At 37.9% G+C, this 22446-nt stretch overlaps 1 protein-coding gene across 11 annotated transcripts; it reads left to right on the top strand.

The window, feature by feature from the left end:
* Nucleotides 1-38: 38 nt before the first annotated feature.
* Nucleotides 39-21040, top strand: LOC115334513 (fibrinogen-like protein 1-like protein). Of its 11 annotated transcripts, none has more exons than XM_029998760.2 (4): nt 39-6279; nt 7444-7494; nt 15553-15749; nt 19253-21040. In XM_029998760.2, exons 3-4 carry the CDS (start codon nt 15602-15604, stop codon nt 19951-19953), a joined length of 849 nt encoding a protein of 282 aa, XP_029854620.1. In that variant the 5' UTR covers nt 39-6279; nt 7444-7494; nt 15553-15601; the 3' UTR covers nt 19954-21040. The 11 variants fall into 11 exon arrangements, with proteins under 11 accessions (XP_029854620.1, XP_040977249.1, XP_029854641.1 ...); XM_041121315.1 differs by having other exon boundaries at nt 12175-15749; XM_029998781.2 differs by having other exon boundaries at nt 7440-7494.
* The last annotated feature ends 1406 nt before the right edge of the window (nt 21041-22446 follow it).

Below are 22446 nucleotides of genomic sequence, written 5' to 3'. Positions count from 1 at the left end.
TTCAGGCCATGAAAAGATGAAAGTCTCTGAAGAGTTCCCAGTGAAAAAATTGACAAGAATTGTAAGGATCCTATAAAACTTTGGAAGAAGCATGTGGAATATCCAACACTTCTCTTTTTCTTAGAACTGATATATCAAGGTCTAGGCCATTTCTTTGTGCATCAGGATCAGATGCAGTGTACTATTTCCCTGCCTTCCTCAACAGAAAACTCTGCCCCACCCCCAGAAACCTGTTATCTGAACAATCCAAGCCCCAAAATCTTGTTACCTAATGTTATTCCCTCAATTATGTACGTTATTCCCCTCCTTTTCAGACACCTTTGTGATAAAGTGATTTGTAGAAGTGTATTGGTCTGCTGCTGAACTAATGCTAGTTACAATGGTACCAACTTTTTTTTTTTTTTTTTTTTTTTAATTTAGAGCTGTAATCTGTGTGTGTCAAGTGAGAAAAGAGGTTCTAGCCAGAGTGCTTTAGTCACTTAAAATCGCTTGGGCACTTAAAGTTGTAACGTGGTCTTGGGCTATCATAAACGCCACTAGGCAAAGTTTATTTGATAGTTTTCCTATTGCAGTTACTAGTATAATGCAAGATTGTCTTTCTGCAGAAAGAAAGTGTTTGGTATAGTTCAGTTGGAATTCCTTGTCCTTATTGACAGATTTTTAGTAGCCTTTCTTCTGTGTTAGGTCTGACATCTCTGTTTTCCCCAAAAAACATAGCTGCCTTTTAGTGAGGATACTTGAGATAATGCAAGGCAGACAGTAAGTTGAAACACCTCAGAACAAAAATTATAGATGTACAGAATCTGGTTGGACTATAGACAAGCTGATTTCCTCATTGCCAAAAGGAGGAAGACCTGCTCCCTCAGCTTGGACTGTATAATCCTGCTGCTTTCTGGCTACAAGTTCTGGTACTTCTCAGGCTTTGCCATTTGTTGACTTAACGAGAAATTTGTCAATCTTTCTGCTAGATTTCTGTTATGTTTTGGAGAGTTAAATCAGCTCACAGAAGGATCAAATACCAGAACCAGCAGAAAGTAAGCACTAGAGGCATGCAGTCAGAAGCAGGAGCTCTTCTCTGTTTCAGGCAGTGAGTGAGAATAATACAGTCAGCTCACTGCATCTTACGGATTTGTAGCCTAAGAGCTCATTTAGTCATGTTCTGAATGAGTGGGCAACTCTGAGTTTATGACAGGCTGTGTAGAAGGGAGAGGAGATGTATTTTGCTTAAGTCTGTTTCAACTATTAGTCATTTAAGATGGCCTGGAAAGTGTTTAGAACAGTTTGAAGTAATTTTATCAATTACTTCATCAAAGATGCTTCCATTCTTCACATGTAAGGAAGAAATTTGATACATAGATATCTCACCTCATTTTTAAACAAAGGAAATATTTGTTGGTGCTCTTTTTGATGAAGTGGGGATGATAATGACTCTGTAAATGGGGTGTGTATTGCTTCAGAGGGAAAGGCTGGTTTGTGGTTAAGATTTGTATTTGTGAAGAGGACTTAAAACTCTAGAATCAAGTGCCTTGGGTGCTAATGCAACTGTCGGGATTTGTGCAAATCATTTATGATTTCTGTTTCAGTTTCTTGTGTGTGAATTATGAGAAGCTTGTGTCACAAAAGTAATTGTAAGGATAAATTTAGTAGTGAATATTGGGTACTTGGAGAGTATAGCTATGAGCTTACTGAAGAAAATCCAGTAAGTAATCTTAAAGAGCACCTTTATTAAGCATTTATATGTAGTTCTTTATACATATTTATTAAACCAACCCTTTTAAGAAACCACATGTCAAGATTTCGAAAGTAATCTAGGTAATTTAAGTACATACTCTTCCAATTTAGTGAAAAGTGTATTAAATCACTAAGATCCATTTAAACATCTCCACTGGGTGTTAATGGACCTTTAATTGCATAGAAGTTGTGTGTGATCAGTAGCTCAAAGAGGGCAAAGTTTGTTTTACAGTTTGTTAAAAGGATCCTATTTTTGCAGGCTAACAGTGATAGCAGTACCTTAAGGTACTAAAAGGATTTCACTTTAATTTTTAAGACATCATGTCTGACCTTAATCCTGTTGCTATTAATAGTAGATAGTGAATTTGTATTCCTATGATTTTTTGTTTCATTTGAAACTTCTTTTAGGAAAATAATCAATATGAAATATAAATAATAGTAAATACTTAGTGGCAATGCATGTTTTTCATTCTCATGTGTCAGAATGAAATATGGATATATATGGCTATATATTACGCTTCTTTAATGAACTGAAGGAGAATAGAAGTGTTTACATCTACTGTTGATGGGCTAAGGAATACAGAAAGAAGTTAAATTTTGAACTTCAGTGGAAAAGCAGATTTACTGAAGAAAGTATGTTGAAAGGTTAAAAAACCATGCACATTTTGCACTTTCTTAGCCAAGAAAAGCATGAGATGCACCTGTGGTGCACAGGGCGTTGGGAAGTGATAGTCTGCCAATGGACTGACTACAAAACACATTATTACACTTTAAGTGCCAAAAAGCAAGCAGTATCAATTGTGGAAAAAAACCAGAATTTCAAAAATTTTACTGCTTTCATCATTTCAGTGTCTGTAAAGACAGGACCTTAGATCTTAATGACTCTTTTGAAGTTGATACTGTGTGTAAAATCTGGTGACTCAGACCATAAAATAATACAACATTCAGGGAGCTTTTAGTCACAAAATTGTCTGTAGGAATAGTATTGAGTTTTAGTCTATTTTCAGGTTAAGCTAGTGAAAGCTGCTTGAGGTCGCAAATAGGTTGGTTTTTTTTTTTAATTTCTGTTGTTTCAAAATCCATAAAGGATTATGAATCCTCTATCATAATAAATATTGATTCTTCAGGAAAACCTGTCTACTTTTGAAATTACAAGGTTATTCCTTCAGCTTATGCTGGCAGTGACCCTTGTGTAATACTTTGTTTCCAGTAAGGTTATGAAGATTTAATGACAATATAATTTTCTGTGCAAGTGGAACTTAGCTACTTAGCTCTTTTATTGATGATGCACAAAAACAGATTACAGTTGAGCTCATTTTTATTATGTATTTGGTTCTGCATGGCTGATAGGAATAAAAATTAATTAAAGACTGTCATTCAGTCAAGGGCAAATGGTAGTGAATATACAACAGAAAGAAAACCTTTCATGGCATTTTTTGACAAAAACTGGGTTTTGAACTGACTCTTTAAAGCTGATGACAAACAACAAAAAGTAATATAAAAGGTGGTGAAACTCATTTGAAAACAGAGCAAGTAAAAAAGTAAAAAGGTTTTTAATAGAATATTTTCTGTTTGAAATATTAGAATGTTCTCAGAAGCTCTCTGGATTCTTTAAGGGTCTTGCTGTCTGGTACACACAGGTGTACCGTTTCCCTTTGTGTTTCAGACTGGAGACTAGGACACCCAAGCTCATAGTCACCCAGCCAGGGCACAGGACTGCTGTTTACCATGCAGATGCAAGGAGAATCCAGTTAAATACTCGGACTAATACTTCCCATTCCTGGGATCAGAACAGAATAAGACTTTGAACTAATTTTTGGGAGTGGGGAGGAGTGTTTCTTTTCCTACCAGTTCATTTTCTCAGCCTTCCATAGATGTGGTTCAGATTGCTTCAGCATGGCAGGTGGGAAATGTATAAGCTGTATTAATAAAGATTTAAGTTCTTGACTGTGGTAATTAGTAGAACACGCTGAGGAGAAAGAGTTTCTGACAAGATTAAGCCTCCTAATAGGATTGTATTTTTGCAGTGCTACACATTATCTCTTACAAAGAGGAGGAGCTCAGATGGGAGGTGGAACAGTTACTAAAAGACAGGCTTATAGTGGAGTAAGTGCAGCATCCATCATCATAATTACCAAAAGTGATGAGAATTGAACCACGGTGGTGTTACCGGCTATGTGATTAAAGGATCCAGATGGTCCTTTTGTAAAAATAATACTTCTACCTGTAGCTTTGTAAGGGTCCCCAACATGTTAAGCATGTGGTAGACAGTTGGTAGAGATTCCTTGAGAAACCTTATCTTGTCATCCTCCAATTTTTTTATTTGAATTGTATTGCTGATAGTCCCTCTTTTGTTTTGGTTTGTTTTCCTGCTAATTCTATTCACATGGTATTTACACAAAGGTTTTCACTTCTGTTTGCCCTTCATTTTTATGAAGACTACAAAGGTCTTTTTGAAATTGCTGTAGCAAAATCTATTCAGCTGGTGCTGGCAGAAGTAATTCTGTACTTCACTTGTGCTTTCAAGTGTTTCAGTGGTAGCAACCAATTATTTCTATCACCAAGTAACTAGCTAATGGTGGAGAGGTCATTTCTCCTGGAAAGAGCTGATCAAATTGCTGTGCTTTCTTTGTAATATGTTTGAGGCTTATTTTATTGTAGGTTTTTTTTTCAAACCCTCTAAGCGTACCCTGAGGAGAGTATTAGAAAGACAGTACAGAGTCAGCCACAGTTCACTGAAAATACAAGAGTTTAACAAAATGCACTGTTTACAGTTTTTCCTTTGGGGGGGAAGAAGAGAATGTCCAGAGGGCCTGGGTAGCTCCTCATAAAAAATGTCAACTTAAATCCCAGTACCTAACACTGAAAGTCACCTGCTGCTTTCAGCCCACTTCATTGGTATCATATAGGAAAGAAACACACTTGAGGAATTCTGCCTCTTTCAATCTTAAATGTGCATTACAAAAAAATCTGCATGCTCTCCATACATTGTAGCTGTTTATGCACCTTTTAAATATGATGGACTGAACTTGCCTTCTGAAGCTCATTAAGTGCCTGTATAGCTTTGCAGTACCTTGTTTAGCCTTTTTTAATCTTTTGTACATTGTTCAAATTTGATAGCCTTTTTTTAACTAGATAAACTTCCACTTTCTCAGATGTGCTTCTTTGTAAGAAGTGATTACCACTATAAAGACTGAAATTTCTAACTTGATTTAAGCACTGTTTGTTGGTTTTTTTCTTTAAATGGTGCTCACATTGCCTACTCTTTTCTTCATGTATTTTTAATACTTTACATATAGTTTGTGTTTACATACTTTTACTGCCTAATAATTCTTTTATGTTCCAAGTTAGGGATTTGAATAAGCAGGTGTTCCTGCAATAACAACATGTGTTACTGAGAATATTAATACAGTTTATCAACAGAAGTCCAAACCATGAAATGGGCTCTGCTGTGTTTGCAATGTTTCTTTTGAAAGGAAGTTCAGTATTTTTTCTCCAGCCAATGCAAGGGGTATTGGTCTCAGCTGTTGAACACAGCATTATGACAATTCCACATGATGGCTGCAGACAGTAGATGATGAAAAGCTCCTAGCTTACACTGCAGGAATGTACTTTTCACATGTGTATGGCCTTGTACTGCTGTAGCACTTCCAGGTAGTCTCCTCTGAGTGACCATCATCGGTGGCCTAAGTATGCCATAACAAGGAATGCTTAAAATGCAGTAGTCGGGAAAGGTCATTAAGCTAACCAAACTGAAGCGAGGGTAAATAAATGAGACTTTAAACCATAACCCTGAGATCTGTGCATGAACTTCCCTTAATTTCTAAGTTTTATAGGTTAAGTTTCAGAATCAGTGCGTTAAAGAGGTATTACAGGTTTTCTAGTCTGTGTAGGTTCTTAGACTATAGGTTCTTAACACCTCAGTTCCTTAAAACCTTTCAGTAGTCATGGAGCGCTCTGACTAATTCTTATGATGTGATCTCAACCTGTCTCCTGGGGAGGACTGTGGGCAGTGAAATGTCTCGTTTCGGTAGAAATTTTTCTGCTCCCACCCTATCCACCCTCTGTGTATTATTCACGTTGCTATCCATTTTCCTTAAACAACGCCAGGATAAAGAAACTAAGTCATGTAGTTAGTGTGAGACAGTGAGATCTGTGATAACCATCATTTCCAGGAGAGACTGATTCCACAGCTGCACACACGTTAGTGTGGCAGGATATATGTATTTTGGGTTTGGTTTTTTGGTTTGTTTTTTCCCTGGGCTCATCATCAAACTGAGAATTTAATTTATTTAAAGTCTGCCTTATGTTCTGAAGCATTCTTTTTATGATCCTTCCAAACATTTCTTGTGACAGTATATTGCTCTATATGAAAAGCTGCTCTTTTTTTCTTGTTTTTTTCAGCAATGCTACTTCAGCTGTGAGGTTGCTAGAGAGCAACAGAAGTCACAGAATCTCTCTTTGGAAATGAGATGGTTGTCATGGCAATGCTCCCAGCTGCTTCTTGTCCCAGATGAGAAAATAATTTTTAGACTTTTACATTACAAGGTTAGGCTGCAACGTTTTAAACTAAATGGTATAGCTAATTGATCCAAATCAAAGATCGATACATTGCTTGCTAAAAATCTTTGGGCTAATAATCAGCTAACATTGTTAAACCAAATATTTGTGCAGGTACTTATCAAATATTTTTTGCTATTTGTTTTTGATCAGATACTTGAGGTAAAACTGGTACATTGAAATGGAAAGTATTTTCATCTTACTGACTTTACTAAATGTCTTTTTTGTAGTAGAAATTATCCTGAAACTGACTGATATCTAGATAAGTCGTGTTTAAAATATGACTCTGAGTTTGCATCATATTTTGCAATATGCCAAATCTGGATCAAACCTGAAATGCTAGATATTTTTAAGGTTTATTATCTCTGAAGGTCCAGGCAGTTGATGATGGAAGCGTTGGTTGTTTTGGTGGTCTCTAGTCAACCTCGCTTTGAGCAGGATTATCACCAACACCAGTTCAGTCATGCTGTGTCTAGCCAGTATTAAAAACCTCCAAGCATGGAGGTTTCCCAGTCCGTCTGGGAAAGCTGTTCCCATGCTGCACTGCTCCTGGTGAACAAGCTTTCCCAAGTGTCCAGTTTGAACCTCCCAAGTCACAGGTTGTGGTCATTGCACCATATTACGGTTAGACTATGTGATTAATTATGATAAACAGAAAAGCCTGGTGATGTTCAGATGAATAGTGACAGGCAGAGGAACCCTAGTTAACCTAATCAGTGAAAATTGGAAGACACAGACTTGACTGCTCCTAAGACTACCAAAGGAGAATGATTAGACTGTTGTCCCTGGTGTGAAAACCAAAGAAACTCCCTCAGAACTCCTTGCAGAGTGAACTACTGCCTACAGGGGACTCACTGTGGGTTGCAGGGGGAAGGGCACTTTGGAATTGTTTAAAGGTTATTATGGGACTGTGAGAATGTGTGAAACTTCCTATGGAATGTTTATAGAGGAAGGACCAAAGGTTAGGAAAGGGAAAGATCCATGTGGCAGGGAGGAAGAAGCCTGGTTTGATTTCTTTCTTGGCCAGTCCACGCTGGCTGCTTTTCATCACCTTACCATCCCCTGGTTTTTTTAGTTCTCTTATTTTCTGAGTTTTGAAATGTAGCTCACTGTTCTTTATTTCTCTTAATTTTTCCCCTTTTTAAAAGACAGGCCTCTACTATGCCCACTGAAGTTCTCTGGGACATTCATAACTTCTAAAAGGTAATCATAAATGATTCAGGGAGGTCTTTTGCTAGTTCATAAGGTGCCTGTAGAATTTGATCTGTCCTTGCCACTTTGAAAATACTTAACTTCTTCAGTATCTTTGAGAAGTTTTTCGCCTAATCAGGCCTCCAGTCCTATTCCTTCATTAAAATTAATTTCATTAAGTATCTGATCACTGTTTATGAAGTCTGCAACAAAAAAGGTATCAAATCTGTGCCATTTGCCCTCCTCCCTCATTAAATAATGAATTTTTCATTTTGAATTCTTTTTATTTCCAATGCATTTACAGAATATTTGTCTGGGTTTTGTCCCTTGCTAATGGTAACCTTTTTAATCTTAACCTCTAATTTTATCCTAGTCTGTTATTGTGTTATTCCTATGTAGTCACTCTTAGGTATTTGTCCTTTTATTCTACTCATTTGCACAACTTCATTCTGACTTTCAAATTTTTAAAGAACTCTTGAACCAGACACTTTGAGTTCTAGTACTGTTCCTGCCTTTCTTCATGAGACAGTTTGTCATTTCTCCTTCATTATAGTACCTTTTATTAATTGCCAGCCCCCTTAAAGAGCCTTTCTCTCTCAGACTCTTGGCAAGAGAGGATAGAAAATGGTTGCCTAAGTTTCTTGGTCTGCTTTTTTTCTTTTTTTTTTTTAAATATATTGTCCTTACAATGCTGCACATACTTTTCCTTTCCTCAGAATCACAAATTCTACCATATTAAGAAAGGCATTACCTAAATTGCATTCCACACAAATACTCCCCAACAGTTTTCACCTGCAATGATTGTATCTGGCTGTTTCTGCCACCTCATTTACAAGTTGTGTCCTATCATACCCTTTTCCAAAGCTACCTGAGTAACAAGTTTTTCATTACCACTAGTCCTATCTGTCAGCTAACCAAACAATTATTTTCCAAGGTCTTCCACGATGATGGATTTGGATGTTATTTTTCAAGTTAGGTCCTACTTCAGTGTTTTTGTTGAAAGTGAACCCTTTTCAATTCAGTTAAGTTTCTACACCTTTAGAATTTAGTCTATGGTTCAACAGGAAGACATGAAGAATATGTTTTAATGTTTACTTCAGACCTTGGAATATTTTTGTAGAGAAATCTGAAAAAAAAAAAAAAGTTGCTGAACATTTGAAAGGTCAAATGTTTTTAAGAGGGAAGTGTTTGTTCTGTTTTACATTCAGTCAAAAATATATACCTTAGTTCATTTCCCAAATAATGGTTCATCTCACAAATAATGAATGTGTAAAAAGAGGTTTAGAAGCTGTATTGAGAATAGTCTTATGTGCACTGTGTTTCAGCATTTAATAACTGCTGTGTTGTCAGATAAAACACACTTCATATACTATTGCCAGCTCAGAAGGTCAAGAACAAGTGAGAACTGTTACGAACATTTTTTTTTTGTTACTGATCTTATACAAAGATACCAAATTGCGTTTAGCCAAGGTTGCAAAGCAATTCAAAGTCACTCAAAGTTGCAGAACTATTTCTATGGCCTGGTTTTGTTGGTTGTTTTGTTTTGTTGATTGGTTGGTTTGTTTGTTTTCCCAAAGCAATCACTTGCGCTGTGCACCCATAAAACTTCTTTCAGGAGCGATACTCGGTGAGCCCTTTTTTATGTTTTATGTGTTTTGCCTTGTTAGAACTTTGTTTCTTGAGTTCCTTGGTATGCTGAACAAGATTATTGCATGAAAGTTAGCATTTTTACATGTTTCTGGCAACAATACAAAGCCGTAAATCACCCATCCCAAGCCTTTTCAGGACCCTGGGTACACAAGTTGCTAGCCTGTGTCAATGCCTTTCCAATAAGGACAGAGGCCATCTTGGGCATAGCGATCACAAAATTGTCACAGTTTTCAATTCTTGGAGAAGTAAGGGGCGGGGGGAGGTGAGTAGCAGAACTGCTTGGACTTCCAGAGGGCAGACTTTGGCCTGTTTAGGAGGCTGGTTGACAGAGTCCCTTGAGAGGCAGTCCTGAAGGGCAAAGGAGTCCAGGAAGGCTGGACATTCTTCAAGAAGGAAATCTTAAAGGCGTAGGAGCAGGCTGTCCCTGTGTACCAAAAGACAAGTCAGTGGGGAAGAAGACTGGCCTGGCTGAATAGAGAGCTTTGGCTGGAACTCAGCAAAAAAGGAGAGTTTATGACCTTTGGAAGAAGGGGCAGGCAACTCAGGAGGACTACAAAGATGTCGTGAGGTTATGCAGGGAGAAAATTGGAAGGGCCAAAGCCCAACTAGAACTTAATCTGGCTACTGCTGTAAAAAACAATAAAAAATGTTTCTATAAATACGTTGGCAACAAAAGGAGGGCTAAGGAGAATCTCCATCTTTTATTGAATGCAGGGGGAAACATAGTCACAAAGGATGAGGAAAAGGCCGCCTTTGCCTCAGAATTTAATAAGACGACCAGTTGTTCTCTGGGTACCCAACCCCTGAGCTGAAAGACAGGGAGCAGAATGAAGCCCCCATAATCCAAGGGGAAATGGTTAGCAACCTGCTACACCACTTACACACGCGCAAGTCTATGGGGCTGGATGGGATCCACCCAAGGGTGCTGAGGGAGCTGGTGGAAGTGCTCACCAAGCCACTTTCAGTCATTTATCAGCAGTCCTGGCTAACCAGGGAGGTCCCAGTTGACTGGGAGTTAGCTAATGTGACGCCCACCTACAAGAAGGGCTGGAAGGAGGATCCGGGGAACTACAGGCCTGTCAGCCTGACCTCGGTGCCAGGGAAGGTAATGGAGCAGATCATCCTGAGTGCCATCACACGGCACGTACAGGACACCCAGGGGATCAGGCCCAGTCAGCAGGGGTTTGTGAAAGGCAGGTCCTGCTTGACTGACCTGATCTCCTGTGACAAGGTGACATCCGCCTAGTGGATGAGGGAAAGGCTGTGGATGTTGTTCACCTGGACTTTAGTAAAGCCTTTGACACCATTTCCCACAGCATTCTCCTGGAGAAACTGGCTGCTCATGGCTTGGACAGGTGTACTCTTAGCTGGGTAAAAACCTGGCTGGATGGCCAGGCCCAAAGGGTTGTGGTGAATGGAGTTAAATCCAGTTGGTGGCCAGTCACAAGTGGTGTTCCCCAGGGCTCAGTATTGGGGCCAGCTGTTTAATATCTTTATCAACAATCTGGACGAGTGGATTGAGTGCATCCTCAGCAAGTTTGCAGATGACACCAAGTTGGGCGGGAGTGTTGATCTCGTTGAGGGTAGAAAGACTCTACAGAGGGATCTGGACAGGCTGGATCAATGGGCCAAGGCCAATTGTATGAGGTTCAACAAGGTGAAGTGCTGGGTCCTGCACTTGGGTCACAACAATCCCATGCAACACTACAATCTTGGGAAACAGTGACTGGAAAGCTGCCTGGCAGAAAAGGACCTGGGGGTGCTGGTTGTCAGCCGGCTGAATACGAACGAGCCAGCAGTGTGCCCAGGTGGCCAAGAAGGCCAACGGCATCCTGGCCTGTATCAGAAATAGTGTGGCCAGCAGGAGCAGGGAGGTGATTGTTCCCCTGTACTCGGCACTGGTGAGGCCGCACCAGAAATACTGCGTTCAGTTTTGGGCCCCTCCCTACAGGAAAGACACTGAGGTGCTGGAGCGTGTCGAGAGAAGGGCAATGAAGCTGGTGAAGGGTCGAGAGCACAAGTCCTATGAGGAGCAGCTGAGGGAACTGGGGTTGTTCAGTCTGGAGAAAAGGAGGCTGAGGGGAGACCTTATGGCTCTCTACAACTACCTGAAAGGAGGTTGTAGCGATGTGGGTGTCAGTCTCTTCTCCCAAGTAACAAGCGATAGGATGAGAGGGAACGGCCTCAAGTTGCGGCAGAGGAGGTTTAGATTGGCTATTAGGAAAAATTTCATCACTGAAAGGGTTGTCAAGCCCTGGAACAGGCTGCCCAGGGAAGTGGTGGAGTTACCATCCCTGGAGGTGTTTAAAAGAGGTGTAGATGTGGTGCTTAGGGACATGGTTTAGTGGTGGACTTGGCAGTGTTAGGTTTACGGTTGGACTCAATGATGTTAAAGGTCTTTTCCAACTTAAACTATTCTATGATTCTATAATATTTATTGGAACTTGCTGACATCATTATTCAGACTACTAAGGTTAAATTAACACTGCTTTGCCCTTGCTAGAACTGATGGCTTCATTATATGGGTTAGATATGGATAGTTTTCATATCCATTACACAGAGTCTGATTAGTTGCAATATAGTAGCCGGATTGTCTTTGCAACTAACTTCAGAGCTTGATGAAGTAGTAAATTGATCAATCTCAGTCAAATTCTTCCTTTGCAAGGGTGTGCCATGAGTTGTTAAAATATAGAGAACTTGTAAAGAAACTTTCCACATAGGTGAGGCTGCATTGGAAAAATTCAAATGAATGCTTGCCTGTTAAATCTGAGCAGAATCAGCGGGATAATTAAAACTTCAACATATTGTGGAGAAGGAATATGCAGTTACTGGGCTGAGAAACTAAGTGTCTTAATTAATGTGGCTAACAATAAGTCATTATAGTAATGCATTATTTTGAAATCTGTATATGACCAAACCATACCAATGTAATGTAGTCCTACCTTAAGATCATTATATAATTTTCAGGGCTGAAAAATTATTCTCAAAATACTTGATCAAGAGCAGAGAGAGAGATGTAATTATTTTTGTTGTTTTTCAAAGTTTTCATCTACAGAAATAGATGCCTTTCTGAGCACGAGTGAATGAATGCTGCTGCCCTTTCTTCTTTCTTCTAATTAAATGCTTCCCACTTCACTTCTGCTCTGCCAGCTCAGATGAAAGTTTGGAAATCAACAGAGAAGCAAACAGCAAGAAAGTAAAGAAAAATGGAAAGACGGGGGAGGAGATAAACAGTGATATCAATAAATATCACTAAAGTTAATGGTGTTTTCTAGAGTGTATCAGTATGGACAGAGTGGAAAGGTATCTTCTCTTGCCCTTTCTTAGTACACTATTTCAGCAAGATCTGTATCTGTTCATAGCACTTTTACTAGTTCATAAGCTACATACAGTAGTTCATAAGCTACATTCATGCTTTAGCCAAGGTTTATAAAGCATGGTACTAACCAGAAATTAGGTATGTCAAACACACACATATCTCACATATCTGAAATTCCCTGAGCTGTATAATGCTAAAAGCAGAGAGAATGCGTTCTTAAACTTTTCCCTGTAGCTCTGCTACTGACCAGTGTGAGGGAAAAGATACTGTTTGGACTCCCTGTGGCCACCCTCATATATAATAAAGCATTGCTTGTACTTTAAAAATGAAGAGAAATATCACTGACTTTTAAATGTTACAAGCAAATCTTCCCTAAAACATTTGTTATGTGTATTTAATTGTGCATGAAATACAAATACTCACATATTGTGCTTTCACTGAGGATGAATTATTGAAGAACAGAAATTATGCATAGTACAAATCCTCAGGTAGAGCTTGCAGAGGACTTAAATGCTCCATCAATTTTAATTGTATCTTGTTTCAGGGATGGAATCTGATCAGTGGGTTGCAGGCTGGATCAATGAGCACAAAAACTTAAGTGTTGGCTCATCTTGAAAAGGGTAAATGCTAGATTAGACATCATCTAGAGGCCATGCAGATAGACAGTACAACTTTCAGATATAAAGTAACAATTAATTCATCCAATTCATTACAGTTTTGACCCTAATCAATGTGAATTAACTCTTGTTAATCCAAATAAACTAAACCAGAAACTTGTTGACCAGCCTGTTCTGCTTTTGTTTTTTTCCATTTTTATAGATCTGAGACACTGTTTCTGATTCATTCACATTAAAACATGAAGTAACAACAAGGTTTATGGTTGGTTTGTTCCTAATACTAAAAATCAAGTTGTCTCTATACAATTTTAAATGTGACTAGCAGTATAGCATCTAGTTAATTCACCTGTGCAAAATGAGATAGTAAATTTGAGCATCTGCCTGTGTGTATTTAAGCAACATAAGTAATTTACTGAACTAAAACCTCTTCATGGTTCTCCATCAGTGTGTCTGTTTATTAATCAAGAAAATTTAATTTAGTTACTATCTTGTTTTAATCCTTATGGAAGAACTTTGTACTTTATAATTCATACATACTTACTTGCAAGTGTAATATGGCAGAGCAAAGTCCACCAGAGTAAGCACACAGTGTGAAATAATGAAGATGCAATTTTGCTGCATTTGAGATAGCGTGTTGGAGCTGATTTATTCACCTGGACTTAAGTAGCAGGCAAAGTACAACTGTAGAGAATGAGCTCATTCATTTGTGTGTGTTTTTCTTTGCCAAGCTTCACTTGAAAGAGGTAAGGTGCCTGCCTGGTGCTGTTTTCCTCAGTTGCTTTCTTAATAATTTATAATACCAAGTTCTGTTCTGGAATTAAATGGATTTGTAAATCATTTCAATGTGTAAATATGAGGGAAGAAAAAAGACTGACTCACTAGAAAATGCTAAAAGAAAAACAAAGCAGCTGAAAAATAACTCCAGATCCAAATACAGATTTCTTGAAGTTTAGTGATGCTTGTGGGTTAGGTTTTGATTTAAAGTAATTTATAATATAATAATCAATAACAGCAACAATAATAGAAGCTTTCAGGGAAAAGGATTCCCCTTTCAGGGAAAGGACAGTGGAAAATGCCCACAGAGCAGAACTTAAATGCTTTAAGGGAAACCCTGTGCTGAATTTCATGGAAGGTAATTTTCCAGTTTATTACAATCCCAATATCAAATGAGAAGCTTTGCATAAAATAGCAAATTTTATGTTGATTGTAAATCAGAATTGTTATTGAATATTTTTAGGTAGAGTAGAAAATTCTGTTTTGCTGTTTTTCTGTATGGTAGGTATAAAAATTAACTCTCAAACCTGAACTTTATTACAACGGTTCATCTTGGGCATTTTTAAAAAAATGTGCTGAATATTTTTTCTCTCTGGAAAACTGTTTGCTGAATCTGCTGCTAAGACATTAGATTTATAAGGAATGTGGCTCTGTTGCAACATAAACCACTGTGGAGTAGAGTACTGGCCTCTGTAGGCTCTGTGCTGACACCGGCAGGAAATAAGCTCTGACCGAATTGCTGCTTGCTAGATCTGTTTTCTGCTTTCGTCAAAGCCACTGTGGGGAGCTCAGTCCTTAAAAAAAAATATTAAAGAGTTTGGCTAGAGTCTAAGTAAATGTGTCCTTTGAGAGTATGGGAAACCTGTGCTATCCTGATTCAGTCTAAGCTGTCATTGATATAGAAATTCCTCTTCAGTCAAGCTGGGATTTGCCGAAGCGAGGACCACAGGATTTAGTCCAGTAATAGCCTAAGCATTCTTGCTATGCTGGATGGAGAGGGTTACTAGACGTGTAACCCCAAAAGGAGGACAAAATGAGGCTCAAAACTGTTTTGATTCAATATATTGAATACTTGTGGGTTTTGAAGAGGCTGCAGAAAAGTTCTTTTTACTTTGTTTATTGAGCTTTTCTCTTTTTTTGATCTGATTTAAACCCGTGGCCTATTATTTAAAGCTGTAAATGGAAATTCATAAAAAGTGTAGCCCACGTGTTGAAGCGAGTTCTCCAGTGCACGGAAATATTCCCAGCACTCGGAAAGCCATGTCTTTGCGTACTGTTTGAACTACAGACAGTCAGCAGAGCCAGTGTTGCTGTTTCTGTCAGTTCGACCATTGGTGCCTCTATTTCACTGCAGTTTGGACTCGGGGAATAAGCAAAATTCAATTCTGATAAATATAAGATGTGCTTTTTCTTTTGTCATTACTTCTATGGCTTTTTGTCACACACAAGATTACGTTATGTTTCATTGCCCCGCATGGTACAAGGTGACAGAGGTGAGAGATGTTCTAAGTGTCGCAGCACAGTGCTCCATGTCAGAGGAATGACCAGTCAGAAATAGTGTGTGAGACATCAGGAAAAGGAGAGGTCCTTGAAAGATGGGAGAAGCCAATTTTGGCAGAGGCTCACTATACTGAAGCTAGGTATTTCAATACCTTTCTCCTTCAGGACTTTCATACTAAAAGTCATAAATCTTTCCATTTTCAATTCCAGTCTGTGTTACAGTTCTGTATTGCTGCAGGAGGACTGACTCGGAAGGAAGATGCTGTTGACAAGCTCAGCGGGATTTATTCTTTTCCTGCTTTCTCATTGCACTGTGTCAGTGAGCACCAAAGAGGCAGTGGTCTTGGCTAATGCCCACCTTCTCCCCCAAAGAGGTTATGAGAGACTGGGTAACACCAACGAAAAAGGTACTCATGAAGAGAGTGAGTAATTTGGATGCATGCTGTGTTTTACTTCATTGCTTTGCTGTAACATTTTCAGCCAACGTATTTGAAAGTTAGCCCTGCAGAAATACTTTGCAATATGAACGTGTCCTGCCCTGAAGTCCAGAATCTTTAAAATCCTTGCTCAGCTGCCGTCTAATTCAAGAGAATTAACAGATTTTTTGTAAAGAAATATTTTGTGGCATTTGAAGACTTACTCTTAGGACAATCATATCTAGATTACATCTGACACCTCAGTACTTAAATCCCATTGGTACTTATAACTGAGGCATCCCTCTGCCTATCTAGCTTGTATGGTCCAGCTTGGTACGTTTTCTAATACATTTACTAGAGTAGATCCCACATAAAATGTACACAAAAAGAGTAGTGGGTTTGATTCATTTTCTTCCTTCGACTGATGGCACTTGAGGGTTTATAAAATTCACTTTCCAAGTGAATCCTCTAACAATCAGCCTAAATGATTTTCTCATTATCCATCTATAGAAGTTGTTCTATTTTGCATGAATAATATTCACTGAGAAAGGCAAATACAAGTGTCACTGTATATATCGCTGGCTTGGACATCACTACATGAATCACTTAATCATTCTATAAAATCATGGGGTCAGGTTTGGAGTCAGGCTATGGCTACCACACAAATGTTCTAACAACTGGGGTACAAAGTCATGTACACAGTTCTGCTATTTCAGGGTATTTAATAATGTCATGCAGATAGTATTGAGATTTAAAGTATTCTATTCGTGGCTGCAGATTCTATTAGGCAATGAAATGCATGAAAATAAGACCTTGGAAAGCCTATATACTCCTGAAAATCTGTCCTGAGTGGCTTACAAGTACCAATAAACTTCTGAATATCAAATATGAAAGACTATATTTAACACAATACTGTTACTATGAGTAATACTATTTAACAGGTTTAGTCTGTCTGGACTTCTACAAAGCCTATGATACAATACTTCATACAATATTAAATCAGAGAAGGTAGAGTTACATTATAATTTCAGTAGAGATTGAAAAGAAAATGACTTGGGTAAAAAAGTGAACCATAAAGTCAAGGAGAAACTGAAAGTACTTGCTTATAAGTGATCTTTTCAGTATTCTTATTAAGTATACTGACGCAAAAATAAGAATATGCTGATAATATTTAATGATAACATGAAATAGAGAAATGCCAATACAAAAAATCAGAATATTGCACAGAAAAAAAATAATAACCAGATGGTCTTAAGTAATACCATTGAGACGAAAAATAAAGTACAAAATTCTAGGTTTTACTGCAAGGTGAAGACCTTCCCAGTTACAAAGATCCAAAGACCGGACTCTAGATTAAAGGAAACTAAGCAATACAAATGCAATCCTGGAATATATTAACAGAGGTGTTTTTAATAAGACTTGGGAAGAATTGGTGGCACTATATAAGGCTGTCTGCAATACTGTGTGCAAATTTTACCCACATTCTAGGAGATTAATTTGCAGTGAAGTGGTGCAGAAAAGCTACTAAGACAATAAAGAAACAGAAGATTTATCTTACACTAAATAATAAAAGAACTTATTTATCCTAACAGAATTTACCCTAACAAAACAAAGGCTGATTAAAAATATAGTTGTCCTCAGGGTACATCGGTGCTTATTACTGAGGAATAAGCACTATTTAACTAAAGGACAACATGACATGAGAAAGAAAAAAGATGGACAGTGGACATTAATAAAATTAGATTGGGAACCAGATGAGTATTTCTAACAGAGTAGCAACAGTTATTGAAGTCTACAGTGCTTTCCAGTTGGAAGAGAAGAAATTTAATAATTCTGTGAAGAAGACTGCATGATAAAATTCCCCACAGGACCAGTAGTAGATAAAATAGTGACTCATGGTCCCTTTCTCTTTCCAGAAAGCTGGGGGCTTTTTTTTTTTTTTTCACACTAACCAAACTGTTCAGTGTACTTTTGATCTGTTGGTCATAAGACCATACAATGAGATTGACTCTTTTCAGACTCTGTTATTCTGTTCAGGTAAAGAAAAACAATGTGTTCAGCAGAAGGATCAACAGGGGCTCTCTGCTCAGTGATTTGGGCAGAGAAGAGGTTTTTTTCTGAGCTTTTATTCTAAATTTTTATATTTGGAAATATTTTTCCTTAATCATATTTTGGCAAATTTTTGAGGAAAAAAAAATTAAAAATTAGGACATCTTGCCATACTTGTCCTGAATTATCCCAGTTTCCCAGAAGAAAAAATTAAGCTCTAAATACAGTATCTAAATTCCTATCAGTCATTGTCAGGACAGAACACAGGATTTCATAGGTCTGAAGAACTGTCATTTTACATCACAGGTGGTCTGTAGGAATTTTTCTCATAGAGATATTAAAATTGTCAAGTTTTTATTAAATATAAATTACAAATATTCCATAGTATAATGACATAATGATATGCCTTTCAACTCTATGGAGAAGTGAGTGATTTCAATTCATAAACATGTTTCTGAGTAATGGAACAGACATTGAATATCATCCTTCTGTACAAAAGTAATTCACTATATATGAATCCATCCATACATAAATGTATATTTAAATAAATTATATTCTGGCTTTTAGCAGTCTCCCAGTCAATTGTAAAAAGCAGAGCATTGTGCCTTAGTCTCAGAGATGCTTGATACTATACTATAGCAAGAAGTTACCTTATAAGCAAGTTACATTTAAAAAACACAGTGTATATATATTTCAGCCCAATAGAGAGGGTCATCCCAACCCTTATATGCCATTTTTATTGCCCTCTGAGCCTACTGGATAAGCATTAAAGTGGAAAAGCACTTTCACCTATTTTCCTGATATTAACGTTCAGCACTGTAGATCTACCTGCAAATCAGTGGTAAGATTTAGCCTGGAGTTTGAATGACAAGAACTATTCCTAAGAAAATCCTCAGATGTTTGTAAGTTTTGTATTAGCAAGAAATGTGCTTTGATATCTCCCTTTTACCAATGAACGCATGGCATACTTATTGGAATTTAATGCAAGGATGTTACAGATGCCTGAAGTATAAGTCAGTTAAAGAGAAATTAGATTTATTTGTTGAGGATAAGGCTAGCTCTAGTAATTAAACACAATGGTCCAACACATGGCACAGGGAATTGCAAACTTGCTGACTACTCAAACTGGAAGAACGCAGGTGGAAAAGGAATGGTCTGTACATAACTTTTGGCTTTTCAACCATATTTCTGTCATAAATGCAAAATCACACTTCTGTTGTATGGCAGGGTAACAAACCCTTTTTTGAATTTCTGAACATTTCCTGCTTGTTCTGCCCTGAAATCTTCCTCTGTTAGCTAAGTAGGTGCCCACCAGCTGGGATGAAGTCAGAGTCAGCTTCTGGTCAGAAGGTAATCATTCACTCACTCTAAAGGACAGAGTTCAATATCTAAAATTTACTATTTGGATAGAAATTTACTTTAAAACTTTTTTTTTTCCTACTCAGACTATCCAAGGGATTGTTTTGAGATTTTTCAGCGCTCCAAAGGAAATTCCAGAGATGGTCTTTACATCATCCAACCAAAGGAGGACCCAATTGTTGTCTCTTGTAACATGCAGGACGGTGGCTGGACAGTAATCCAACATATTACAGCCAATAGTACTGTCGACTTTGATAGGACCTGGCAGGATTACAAATACGGATTTGGCTCCGTTCTTGACAACCACTGGTTAGGAAATGAATATATGCATCAGTTAACTAGCAGCTCTGTGCAATATATACTTGGAGTTAAACTTGTAAACCTAAACGCTGAAATCAAATGGGGACAGTATGAACCATTCCTTATTGAAGACGAAGCGTCTCAATACCGAATCAGGGTTGGTCTATACAAAGGCAATGCCACTGATGCTCTGACCCTGGACACAGAAGCTTATCTCCATGACAACCAGAAGTTCACCACCAAGGACAGAGACAATGATAATTACTTTCAGAATTGTGCTAAATTGGAACACAATGGCGTTCCTGGGGGAGGCTGGTGGTACGATGCGTGTGCTGGAGCAAATCTAAACCGTAGGAACGTGATATACTGGCAAAAGGACTGCAACAAGCAACGCATGTGCAAGTTTGCATGGATGATGATCAAACCCATTGACCACAGCCTGTCGTATCCAGCCAAGCCCTGTCTATGTCAGAAAGTTGAACTGTAGATAAGCCATGTGTACTTTGACAGGAACATGGACTCTTTGTCCAATGACTGAAGTGAACTCACACTCTCATTGACTGAATAATCACACTAAGTTATCATGACTGAAAATTTAATTTGGGCCTCTGCAAGGTCTTTATGATAGCGTATCATCCAGGACTGGACCAGGACATAGACATCTATCAACCACACAAGTGAGAAGTCACTGTCAGAAACTGAGGCCTCTACCAGAAGATTTAAATAATTAATTTTACAGTATTTTAGCCATAAGAGAACTCAGGTATGAAATCCAGGATATGATGTCTTGTACGAGATACACATGAATATACATGCATTTCAGACGGTTTTGCTCCAGTATGAATGTTCATGGTTGATCTCCTGTAATTGCACATCTTCACATATGCAGGAAGGAAATTTCCGGTGAAGTACCTACATTTACAAAATACATATTGGAGAGTATGGTGTACCATAGGGCAGCATCAGGCCTTTCCTTTTTACCTTTAGTGAAAGGTATTTTAAAATATAAAATTGGAATTGGCCTCACCTCCCATGGCTTCTTTTCTCCTTCATTGACTCTTCTTTTTATTTCTACTTTTTAATGATCCCATACACAATGAACTATTCAGCATGGGCTTTTCTTTTCTTTCTTCTTTTTAGAGCACTCAGAGCTAATGGGATCATCAGCTTCCCATTTAAAGCTACTAATCCAAAGCTTACAACTCCTCTGAATTTTTCCCCAATAAACTCAGGGAACACATTTTTTAAAAGATCAAATTGATTTCACAATTGTTTACTTATTGCTCCATTTTTTTTCTGACTATTACTCCATTTATAATGTTTTGACTGTTGCTTCTCCCTGTTCCATGATGTGCTTCAGCTTTCTCTTTTTTTGATACCACTGTGAGAAAAGAGGAGAGTGTTGGCTTTATTTCACATTTGCTAGCTTCAATTGTTTTGGCACTCAACCTTGACATTATTTAAACAGTGCCTTTTTTCTGGTTATAAAATAAAGAGAGAATCTTTAAATTTCATCATAAATTCATCTGTTTTAAAATAATAAATAAAAGGATTTCCGTTTTGATAACCCTGAAGACATTGTTTTCTTTTACAGCTGTTTGGGTTACTTCACACATTTCTATATCATTGGAATAGCTGAATGACCACAGATGAGTTTTCATTGTTGCATTACACAAAATGTCAGGATAATTAATTAGAATATCTTTTATGTTTTCTTAGATATTTCAGTTACAGAAGCTCAACCAACAGATACTGGCAAACTCCTGCTTTTTAATTTAAAAATGGAATCTCATAATGTGCAAGCACATTCTCACATACAATATCACATTAATCAACTCAGAATTTAGCAGAAGGAAAAATTCTTCCTAAAAAAGCATCAACTGACAAAATAAGAGAGTCTGATGACCTCTTTCTAGCAAAAACACTGTTTTATTATTATTTGTCTTTAAAAATAATTCAGTTTTTATATGAGAAAGTGCTTGCTTTTGTTTCTGATTTTCACATGTGTAACCTAAACAATACATTTCCAGACTTTCATGTAACCTTTATTCATGTGTTAACCATAGGTTTAAAAGTATGACAAAGTGGTTTTAGGACCAAGCATTGAATGCTGTGCATTAATAAATTAGCAACATTACCTGCCTGGGCTCATCTTTTCTCCCATAATTAACAAAGCAGAGTCCCTTAGTCACTCTCACGTCTGCTGCATTTCAGAAGGCATCAGGACCCAGGCAGAGTGGTGCGGTACAGAGCTGAATCCAGCCACACTCCACAGCTGGTATCCTCCACCATACCCTCTCTCCATTCTTCTTCCTATAGCTACCTGATGAATTGCAAATCTAAGGAGGCCTTATGTATGGCATACAGTAAAAACAACTGTCTGATGTCCGCTATGTCTAGATGGCTGCCTCATGTAAGGAGTAAAAGATACTCCAGCTTATATCTTGGCATTCTAATCCAGGAATTCAGTAAAAATCCCCAAACTTCAGAGGTCTATTGAAACAGGAGGCATCAGCAACCAGGGTCTGGAGAAGTACTTGTTGAGAAGAAAACTTTTGAAGGATTTTAAATATCTGGTTGGTTGAGGAAGACTGACTTGTTTGATGTATCAGCAGATACATGAATAAACTAATGGCATTTAGTAGCTAATGGCATGAGTATTGAGTAAAAGGCAGCGGTTTTCCTGAGTGTAATGAAAACTGAAGTTCCTAATCTGATACATAGACCAGCAGTACCTATTAAACCTGAAGATTTACCAAGATGGACAAAAAAAATTGCAACACCATCCCTTTCTGAAACCACTCATAGTCATAGATTATCTCTAGTTTTACAACACAATGCAATCAATTTTTTTTTCCACTAGATATGGATATGGGGTAACTATTAATAAAATCATAAACAAGAAGTTTAATTGAATGATCAATTTTTAAGGTTTTATGACACCCAGTTGTCAATCATGTGTGGAAGAAAACCTTAGTGG

This window comes from Aquila chrysaetos, chromosome 2, assembly GCF_900496995.4.
Source record: "Aquila chrysaetos chrysaetos chromosome 2, bAquChr1.4, whole genome shotgun sequence".
Taxonomy (NCBI): domain Eukaryota; kingdom Metazoa; phylum Chordata; class Aves; order Accipitriformes; family Accipitridae; genus Aquila; species Aquila chrysaetos.
Note: the sequence above shows the minus strand (reverse complement) of the source record. Positions and strands in the feature narration are given on the sequence as shown.

Excerpts from the sequence above, each read along its gene's own strand:
- LOC115334513 (XM_041121336.1), top strand. The coding sequence starts at position 15,602 with ATGCTGTTGACAAGCTCAGCGGGATTTATTCTTTTCCTGCTTTCTCAT. Across the intron at positions 15,750-19,252 it reads GGGTAACACCAACGAAAAAG|ACTATCCAAGGGATTGTTTT; the intron begins GTACTCATGAAG and ends TTTCCTACTCAG.